A 10835-nucleotide genomic window follows, 5' to 3' on the forward strand; every position below is an offset into this window, starting at 1 on the left:
AGTATAAAGAAAAGTACATGTGACAGTTACTTTTTTTTAAACTATGTGTTTTTTGTTGGGCACAATAAATTTGAGACGAAGAGAGTATATAACTAAAAATAAAAAAATTACCAAATCAGGATGTACGGATATTCGATCTGATTTACTCGCCTTAAACCCAAGTTTCCTAACAATATATACTATTGAGTATTGAAGAACAAAATAAAGAATATACCTGCCACAAAAACGATGTCGGATCACATGGCGAGTAACGTCGACTAAAAGGGACACCACATGTTATATCGCCTTTAAAAAAATGTTATCACCTTAAAAAATCAACTCCCAAACCCAGATTAGTTGTACGTTACGCCTAATCTCTTGTAGATTTGCCAATTTAGAGAGACAACACAACACAACGCTCACCACGTAACAAATTGCTACTTGTACATTACCCTGTTTTACTTGTACATTCAGTTATAAGGAGACAAATCAAAACACGGCGCACGCCCCAAACAATGGCGTATATTGTAACGTCTAATATATTATTGAGTAATAATGATAATAAATTTGATAACTACAATTGTAAACTAATTAATTCAGTTTATTTAAATACCGGAAAACAACAGCTAACTCCCTTAAATTTCGGACAAGTTTTTCTCTCTGAATCGCAACTGACCATACGACGTCGTTCCACTCTTCTTCTTCTCAGTTGTTCATCCTCACTTGTTTCTGGTAAAGCTAAATATGTAAAATGAATGCTTTGATTCTGTTATTAGTATTATTTTTATTTTTATTCTGAATAATTTTTAGATTCATCGTTGATTATCACCCTAGATCAATTGATGCATTCATGTTAATTGCGTTTGTTAATCACGAAATAAAATGTGTTAATCTTTCGTGTTTCGATAATATATAGTTTATTATTGTGATTATAGAATATTCGATGTCTTACGTATATGTGTGTTTTTATTCGTTACAGTACGATTATCTGATTTATCTTATTTTTATTATTTAATTAGATGTAAATCAGTGTTATATTTGATCTGAACAATACACTAATGATTAATAAGCCATTTGCGAAGGATGTACTGTTTTGGTTGGCTGTTTAAAATTTTAAATGTTAATTGCTGTTGTTTGTATTCAGATTAGTCTGTAAATGAACAGGGTGCAAGAGTTAGCGACTACTGTATAATAGGGGCGAGTTTATGTACTGACACAGCTACTTTGAAAATTATTAATAGAAAATATTCTGTAAATTGTATAGGACGCCATGAGGACCCATATATTTTTCAAATTTATAGTTTTTCTTTTAAAATGTATAGTACACCACTATATTTAACTACTTGGACCCAATATATTTTCTAAACTTGTGGTTTTTTGAAAGTAAACAACCACTAAAATAGCATTCAAATACAATTAGTACTGAAAAAATTTTCAGGTTCCCATTGAGTTTGGATCCTGGATTCGCCACTGACTGTATTAGTCTATAATTTGAGCCTGCAATGATTTATGCTCTTCACAACGATGTAACACCGTGTTTATTGGTCATTGATATACACTTGTTTACACGTTAGTACTATGGTGCACCTACGATTTTATGATCTCAGTCTCTGTTTTTGGTTGCCATATCGTCAATAAGAGGTTATATGGTAATTTGAAAGTATTTCAATGAGTATAGTTTAAGTTTATTATTGAATTACAGAAATGGGATCCAATGCTAGTGAAGGTATATATCCTCTACATCGCTCTAAAACCATTCATCTGGTATGTTTTTTAGTGATCAATACTCTGTTTTAATTCTTCATTCTATATATGTTGATACATTTGGTCACTGTTAATGCGTGGTGTAAATGTTACTAGGTGAGGCATGCTCAAGGGGTTCACAATGTAGCAGGAGAGAAGGACCACAGTGCGTATATGTCTGAAGATCTGTTTGATGCACATCTTACCCCTCTTGGTTGGCAACAGGTTTAAATACTACTACCAAGTTTTTGTAGTTCTATTATGCATTGATATCTAATTTTCAATGGAGCCATTTTCTTGGAATAAGAGTAGTTACTGAAACAAATGTTTCTATCCAAAGATGGATCTATTTTAATAAATTTGAGACATCTTAAAAGTGATCAGCTAAAATTTTGATTAAATTGATCAATTTTAGTGGCTCATATCGTCTATAATGTGTTTTGATTAAATTGATATTCTTGGTATAAAAAATTCTAAGTAAATCACACTATGTTGTTTAATCACAAAGTTTATAATGCTCGATGAACCAAGTATCATAATCAGTAAGCACTTATATTGACTTTAATATATTCAACAGGTGGATAATCTTCGGAAGCATGTTCAGGCATCCGGTCTTTCCAAGAAGATTGAATTGGTTGTTGTTTCACCTTTGTTGAGGTACTTTCTCCCGATTATTATTAAAGCATGTGAATTAGTATGAGATAACAGTTTATTATTCAAGTTTATGTCATAAGTTACAAATTAGTTGGTTTGGAAATATATTGGCTCGAAAAGGAATTCTTTTTATAGTTCTTGAGAAAAAGACAACACTTCACGTAGTAATTGCACACCCCTACCCACAACAGCAAAACCTTTCTGCATTTTATTTTTTTTTTGACAATAAACCACAAAGTTGACTGTAGCATTGTGGAATTTATGCTTATAGGTGGCAGTTTTGACCCCCATTCGCTCATAACTGGCTGTTTAGGTTATCCTTAACGGGTCAATTGGGACATATTACCTCCAGATATGGCCCGAATGGGTCGAACATCTCAAGCAGGTTGAATGCCTTCCAAATTGTTTTCTCAGTTTATATAACCTCTGAGTTCATTTTGACAAGAAATTACCTTGTTAAAAGATGTTCATTTAAATACAAAATTTATTGCCACAAAACGTTTCGGGCCAATCCCACTCTGACTTCCTAATCCAACCTGCATGTGAATATCACTCCCACCTTTAACTGAACCTATAAAATGTTTTGTTCTAACCAGATCCGATTTTCTATAAAAAAAAATTCTTATAATTCTAATGAATGTACAGAACTTTACAAATCGATGACTTAAAAAAAAACACTTTTAAATTTAAAATGGAAATCCTGGCCATTTTCTTATGATGCTCGTTTCTTTCTTATTCTATCTCTCCTATTGTTTAATAATCGTTTGAATAACTTTATTTTCAGTCTGACTGCTTCAAGTCAAATGAACAAAATAATTTAACTTATATGCCATTGTTAATACCTATACGATTTATGTAAATAGTTACAACAACAACAATACCCAATCCTGCGTATTTATGTAGATAGTTACAACATCCATTAACTCATGATATCCTAGTGAATCTGTATTGTACGGCATATGACTAATAGACGAACGTATGATGTTCTGCTTGTAGGACCATGCAAACAGCAGTTGGTGCTTTTGGAGGTGAAGGTTCTGCTGATGCAAATAATGTGCCTCCATTAATGGTTGCCAATACAGGAGATAGTGATCGTCCTGCAATCTCAAGCCTAAATTGTCCTCCATTTATTGCTGTGGAACTTTGTCGAGAACATTTGGTATGTGACATAATTTCTAACACCTAAGTAGTTGAAACAATAGCTTTATCACTATATGAACCATACGTGTTTAATCTAAATACCATAATAATGTATTTGAAGAATGACATTAACTGGCTGTTGCATATCTGATGATATATACATATCCCAAGTTTTTATTTGCATCAATGGAATATGATATGTTAAATTGGCTATTAGTTTTATGATAAATGGCAGTGAAATATATGGATCGTTAATTTCTGATAAAATGTTTTAGGATCTCTTAATAATTTTTCAGTGAAATATATGGATCATTAATTTCTAATACTTTATAATTATATTATCTAATTATAAGATTGGGTATCAGGTAACCAGGACAGACCATAAGATAGATTTGTTTCTGAATTCATTTCAATGTAATTCATTCATGTAGGGTGTTCATCCATGTGATAGAAGGAGAAGTATAACTGAATACAAGCCAATGTTTCCAGCAATTGATTTTTCTTTGGTAAGTTTCATACACCTCAGGTTTTATAGTTACTTTATTCGGAAAAACATTGTGAACTAATATATAATCTTATCAAATTTGAACCGGCAATGTAGCTTTAACTTTCGGAAATACACTCTTGTCATGTTTTACTCAGATAGAAAATGATGGTGATGTTTTGTGGACAAAGAATACTAGAGAAAAGAATGAAGAAGTTGCAGCCAGGGGGGTGAAGTTCATGAAATGGTGACATCTCATTATACTTATTTTTAATTTATTGGTGAACATATAGATTCACAGTTTTATGTTACATAGTACTTTGTATAAACATGTGAATATATGATTATTTCTGGATTAATTGGTTGTGACTCCATTTTCATCTCTCACATATTTTGTTTTGACATTATATTATGTAGGTTGTTGACTAGGGAAGAAAATGAGATTGCAGTTGTTACTCATAGTGGTTTCTTGTATCACACGCTTGCTGCATATGGAGATGATGTTCATCCCACTCTTCAGAAGGAAATGCATAAACAGTATGTTTTTTTATCTTATCCATTTACAATGATAGCAGAAATCTATGTAGTTATGATAATAGAAAATGTGATGAATTTTGTGCTAAAGATGGTTTGAGCCATAATAGTTTATTAACATGAGGGCTCTCCTTTTCTCACAAAATCGAACCCATTATACATTTTGAAGACCAACGACTAACTCTTTTCGTGCTATTGTGTTGTGTACTCAGTTTCAACAACTGTGAGCTTCGTTCAATGGTCATCGTCGATAGAAGGTAACCTAATCATACTAAACATTAAACATTTGAGTATGTTTTAATCTAAAACGTGGCAATTCAGGTTATGCTTAATCTCTAATGGTTTGAAAGATGAGTTTCAATACATGAAACCTTGTAAAATCTATATTTATATTCAAATGATTACATAAGTCATTTACTCATATATTTTGTGAACAGAAGTGTTCCGGTAAACCTGACCCGACCCGCTCCATTCTGCACAATAAATTTATATGTTTCTTACCTAACATGTCTGACCCACCCATTTCACCACCTCTAGTTCAGTATTTAAATACCATATCACTGATCATTTTGTAATTTGCAGCATGATAGGATCGAACGCTTCAAAAACGGACTTTCCTGGAAAAATTCCAAGTGGTGCTGATGTCCCGAGCGATGCTGTTTAGTCGGGAAATGTAATGCCATTACAACTCTATCAATGCCAGCTTCAGTCAGGGAAGCTGCATTGAATATATCATTTTCCTAATTTCCATACGGAAATTTGACAATTTAATCACAATCCTATTTTGGATCAGCATTCACAATAGTTGAATATATCATCAAAATACCTGTCATGTGAAGTAGTTACACTGAAATACTGAATCGATGATCTGCTTCTTTGAAATAATCAAAATATCATGTAGTTGTTAGTCATGCTCTTCTTGTCTTACTATGTTAAGATTACATAAAGTAACTACCTACTACATTTATGAAAATGGGTCAATTTGGGTTGTATTTTTATGCTAGTTGATAACTGTCAATATGGGTCAACAACACTCAAATCCCCCTTCAATCTGGGACAAGTAGCCACCTAGGCCAAGTGGTAGTAGATAATTTGGGCACCAACAATTACGAAACCCACAGAATGCCTGTCACTATAATTCGGGCCCTGACAGGTGCAAAAGGTTAGCTTATCACTCTAAACTCTTAATACTTAAAGAATTGGCTTAAGGTTATACTTGCTAACTTTGACCCACTTACTCAAGAATGGGTCAATTCAGCTTATGTTTTATCTCCGAAGGGTTAATCAGGTCAAAAGATACCTAACATGTACTTTTGAATGCGTAAGATTTCCTCGATCATTATATTCGAGTAACATGTTAATGTTGAATGAGGAACTTTTCTTTATGAAAATAGAAATTGTAATGCTTCTCTATTTATGATAATTGTCTTCAACTTAGATGGCCATATTCAACCCAATTTCACGAAATAGGGTCAATTTGGTTATATTTTGTTGAATGAGGAATTTTTATTTTCAACAATATATCTTTCACCTTATCCTGAATCTATTACATTAATCATAAACACCATACACCTCATAATTATTATGTCCTATTTCTTCTCATGGATCACATGAGCTAGTTTTTGTATAATAATGTTCCTATGTAAATTACTGCATTGTTTAACTTCCATGATTATTTTGAACTGCAGCCACCACCACCACCACATCCACCACTACAGCTGGCACGACATCCTCCACAACTCGCACGACATCCACCACCACCGCCACATCCACCTCCGCAGCCGCCACTACCACTACACATTCCGCCTGTTGCCCATCCACTTGACCTGATATATGTAGTGTCGCAGCCACTAGTACCGTTGTGTTCTTCACATTTTGTAAACATATGCTGTACTGGACTCGGTTGGGTCATCGAGATGACTACGCCCAAAGTAATAGGCAAATGCCCATCTACATTATCAAACGGGTAACCATCAAAAAAGGTTAAATCTATCAATAGTATAAACAATTATAACCCATATCGAACTTTCTAAAGCGTGTACCTGGATTTAATTCTAACCACTTTGGAGTAGCAACTTTCGAGTCCAATTTCAGTAACGATATTGAGCAGGTTCCCAAAGACTTTGATGAATCATCGATAAGCTCCAACAGCAACGCTCCCTTAGGCTCACATTGGAACAAAACAGCTTGTGTTCGTTCGTTATCATTGCAAATGCTGACATGGCTCTTACCTTTGAGTAACACATCATGTTGCTTCTTACTAACAGATAGAAATAGATTGCCTTTGTGATTGCTTGATAAGTTCCTCACTTCTATAATCTCGATCAGAATCTAATTAACAACCATTTGAGTAAATATACACACAATCAGTTAAGTGGCAAACTAAGCCCGTTGGTTAGGTCGGGTAACAGGTTAAGATGGGTTATAGTATAAACTAGTAAAATGGGCCCGCGCGATGCCGCGGGACCTTTCGGGTTGTATATTCATAGTTAATGGAGCGTTATGTATTTACAGAAGTAAAAACGTTTTACTACGGGTGTTTTTAAATACATGTAGTTAGTATCTAATGTACCTAATGGCCTTTTTAACGGCATGAAGATCGTGTAAAAAAAAAAGGGAAACAGAATTATCGATATGATGTAGTTAGTTTGGGGAGTTTATTATAGGTTATGGAACACTGATCTAAATACACGTAATTAGCGTTTTTTTTTTTTTGGAAGTGTCCGTGTCGCGTATAGTTAGTCTCGTTGTGTTCGTTAGATTTTTTTGAGTTGAACGGTGGGTTCGAAAAAAATTAACGCGAGCCGAGCGGGAAGATATGTCCCGTTGAGTATTGAATAGAATCCGAGGTATTTAGCGTTTTTTTAGAAGTGTCCGTTTCGCGTATAGTTAGTCCCGTTGTGTTCGTTAGATTTTTTTGAGTTGAACGGTTGGTTCGAAAAATTTTAACGCGAGTCGAGCGGAAAGGTATGTTCCGTTGAAAATATGGGTGAAGTTTAATTAAGTTTTTTTATTAAAATATTGATTTTACACTTGATACCCCTGGTTTGAGGGTTGGGATGTAACTTTTTACATTTTTTAGGGGGTGTTTTGTATTTTTTTTCCCCTTTTCTGCCTTGTTGTCGTTTTTGGGGGAAATTGGGTGGGGGCTGGGATAAAACGACCATTAACGCGAGTCGAGCGGAAAGGTATGTTCCGTTGAAAATATGGGTGAAGTTTAATTAAGTTTTTTTATTAAAATATTGATTTTACACTTGATACCCCTGGTTTGAGGGTTGGGATGTAACTTTTTACATTTTTTAGGGGGTGTTTTGTATTTTTTTTCCCCTTTTCTGCCTTGTTGTCGTTTTTGGGGGAAATTGGGTGGGGGCTGGGATAAAACGACCAAAATCTGGGTGTTGGTTAGTATATATGGTAATGAGTGAAGTCGTAGGACTGACCAAAACGTCTTGATCTAAATAATCGAATCTTGTCCTTCCTTTTATGAATTTTGTAAGAAGTTAATATATCAAGATGATTACTGTTTTCAATACAAGTACAAGCACAATATGACATATTTTATTGTATAGTGGTTGGAATTTTAACAAGACGTCTCAAGTTCAAACCTCCACCACCAGCATATGTTGGGGTGGTCAGGGAAAGGGTCGCGAATGGTGACCGAATAACCCGGTTTTGTCGCGTACATCTGAGAACCTCATCCGTTCAACTGTGTAAGCATGACACTACGGTTAAGTAACCTCTTAAGTGAAATATTTATATATATACCTCCACGAAGATGATGTCGGTAGATTGGTTTAGATCACTTTGGCCGTCGGGACCTTGAACACGTGTCATACCTCTGTACATGGCCCCTGCCTTCCAATACCTCGACGGAAACATCTCTTTCCACTGCTTTGTGGTTCTATCAAACCCAACGTCCAATTTCTGACCCTTCGTTCGATCCGAATCTGTGTCATCATGATCAAGTACACGTCCTAGTAAACTCATCATATCATTGCAATAAGAACGTGGATGCAGTTGATGTGTGTGCCACATTAAATCGATATCATAAGTTGGAACACAAAATTTTTTCGACTTCGTCTCCTTGTTTCTCTCAATCATATGTAAAAACCCCTTATATCTCTGAACTGCTCCCTCAAGAAAGATAATATCTTTCATAAATGGCCTTGATACCTGTTAGAGTTGATAATTAAGTTTAAGCTAATGAGTAATATAATGTTCAATATAAGATTAGATAGAAGAAACTTAAGGGGACCTGATAATAGAATGAACTTTGTCTTTCGACTGCGGAAACCAGATCGTATTTTGTGCTTGGTGAAACCATCAAATTGTTGTTAGTAAAACTTTGATAGCCGTTTTCGAAGTCTAGTTCGTATGGTTCGTCTGGGTACATAGTGTTCCATAGCTCTTCACTTTCTTTCTTGCAAGTCCCTTCAACCGACGATATCACCACACCACACGGATCAAGGATTGTTCCAAATAGTTCCTTACAATCAGCAGTGTACCGAACCTGAACAAAAAACTAGTTAGCTTTTTTTGATACAGATTTGTTAGTTATAAATGAGAATAGTAAAATATATGTAAATATATTAATATGTATTATATGCAAATTGATGTGTTGTAGTTGGAACAATGGTTGTATTAATATGTTACTAATATAACTAGAGTTTTTTTAGCGTAATCTAGTAATTGTAGCCCCCGTTTAACTGGGAAAAGTAAGTGAGAATTATTAAAAATAAATATGTAAATTAAAAATTACGATAATGCCCCTGCTTGTATAACTGTGAACGTTACTGTTCGCAGGGGTATGCCGGTAATTTTACATGGTTCACGATTAGTATAGTGGATAATAATTACCGCCTTACCGGATTAAGTCTGTGACAATGCCAAACCCATTCACAATCGAGTGGTACGACTAACTGCCACTCGTTAACATTAGAGCGACAGTGTTTTGCTAGTAAAGGAAGCCAACAATATTTGTACCTGAAATCGATAAATGAGCATTTTTATACATAGGATAATACTAACTATAAATTAAAAATGGTTGATGAAAAAAAGAGCTGAAAATAGCATTTTAACCTATTGATGGAATCAGGTTTGCATGGGTTTGCAACTATTGATCACAAAATCAAACAAAAGGACTAGTGAAATGGGTAGAATGGGTTAACCGAACTGAACTTTGTATTCAGATCATTAGTTGTTTGACAAGTTTGTTCAGTATATATGTTCAGTCTAATGTGTTCCATAGTTCATCAGTACACTATCGACCCATTTACACTAAATGGATCCATTTGGGTTGTGGTTAATTACAAAAGGATTAAATATGTGAAACAGAAACATTTGACTATTACTGAAATGGGTCAAATGAGTACAAATTAAGTTTAGAGTATAAATCTGACCATTTTGACACTATCTAGTTTTATTGTTTTGTCTCGTTACCCAACTAACACGACCTGCTACTTGTTAAACTTTTCATGATGTACCTGAAAATAGCTCGTTCTAGGAGACGCCCATTGTATAACTTGCCGTTATCATCAACGGCTTCAAGAAACTTCAAATGTTTCTTTGTTTCTGTAATGAGATCAATGCTTATGTTGATTTTTTGAGCTTTAATCCATTCAAGATCTTGACATTTTTCCATAACTTAAATTTTGTAAAAGATGAATAATAAAATGTAAATAATATTTGAAGACACTTTAATTGGTCTGAAGGTGCTTGATACCCTTTTATAATGCAACAAGAGATGTGTCATTTGGTTTGATCGTATATCATACATTCTGTATTCTGCCATTAAAAGGGCAGATTTAAGGAAAAACGTTTTGTAGTAATTTGTTTAGCTTTTGGTTTTTGCAGGAATTTATGGTCATGCATATAGCTTGACACATGTTTTTATAAGATGTTTGGGGAAAAAAATAATAACAGGGTTGTAACTTGTAAGTTTTGGGGCCAAATACCATATACTATTTTTATTTACCCCTAATGAAATCGCAGATACATACGAAGAAGATACAAACTCGAATAGCGGGAATGAAAAGTTAGGTGTATTTTCGTCATTTAATGCAGTTTGTGTATTGTTTTTTTTTTTTCCCGGCAAAGATGGAACCATTCTATAAAAACACACTTCATCAAAACGATGAAAGAAACGATTACAAAAGAGTCAATCGGCTTTTACAAATTATTGTTGAGACTTGAGCCTAGAGACATAAAATACTTGGATTGTTAACCCATACATAAAAATGTTGACTAAAACATAATTTAAAAAACGAAGCCCATAAGAAAACATTAAGTTTGATTTGGCGAA

General features: G+C 34.2%; 2 protein-coding genes across 2 annotated transcripts; one reads left to right on the forward strand and one right to left on the reverse strand.

Moving 5' to 3' along the window:
* Positions 1–363: 363 nt before the first annotated feature.
* LOC139893100 (phosphoglycerate mutase-like protein) lies at positions 364–5473 on the forward strand. Its single transcript, XM_071876237.1, has 10 exons — positions 364–711; positions 1682–1743; positions 1840–1947; positions 2300–2379; positions 3373–3535; positions 3948–4022; positions 4159–4247; positions 4418–4537; positions 4747–4791; positions 5117–5473. Exons 1-10 carry the CDS (start codon positions 495–497, stop codon positions 5196–5198), a joined length of 1041 nt encoding a protein of 346 aa, XP_071732338.1. The 5' UTR covers positions 364–494; the 3' UTR covers positions 5199–5473.
* A 733-nt stretch (positions 5474–6206) lies between these two features.
* Positions 6207–10175, reverse strand: LOC139889711 (glycine-rich domain-containing protein 1-like). The gene is made up of 6 exons (XM_071872647.1): positions 10018–10175; positions 9400–9517; positions 8790–9044; positions 8300–8707; positions 6577–6865; positions 6207–6523 (listed from the first exon to the last, which is right to left on the reverse strand). Exons 1-6 carry the CDS (start codon positions 10173–10175, stop codon positions 6207–6209), a joined length of 1545 nt encoding a protein of 514 aa, XP_071728748.1.
* Between the last annotated feature and the right edge of the window lie 660 nt (positions 10176–10835).

The sequence above is a fragment of the Rutidosis leptorrhynchoides genome, chromosome 2 (genome assembly GCF_046630445.1).
Source record: "Rutidosis leptorrhynchoides isolate AG116_Rl617_1_P2 chromosome 2, CSIRO_AGI_Rlap_v1, whole genome shotgun sequence".
Lineage (NCBI taxonomy): Eukaryota > Viridiplantae > Streptophyta > Magnoliopsida > Asterales > Asteraceae > Rutidosis > Rutidosis leptorrhynchoides.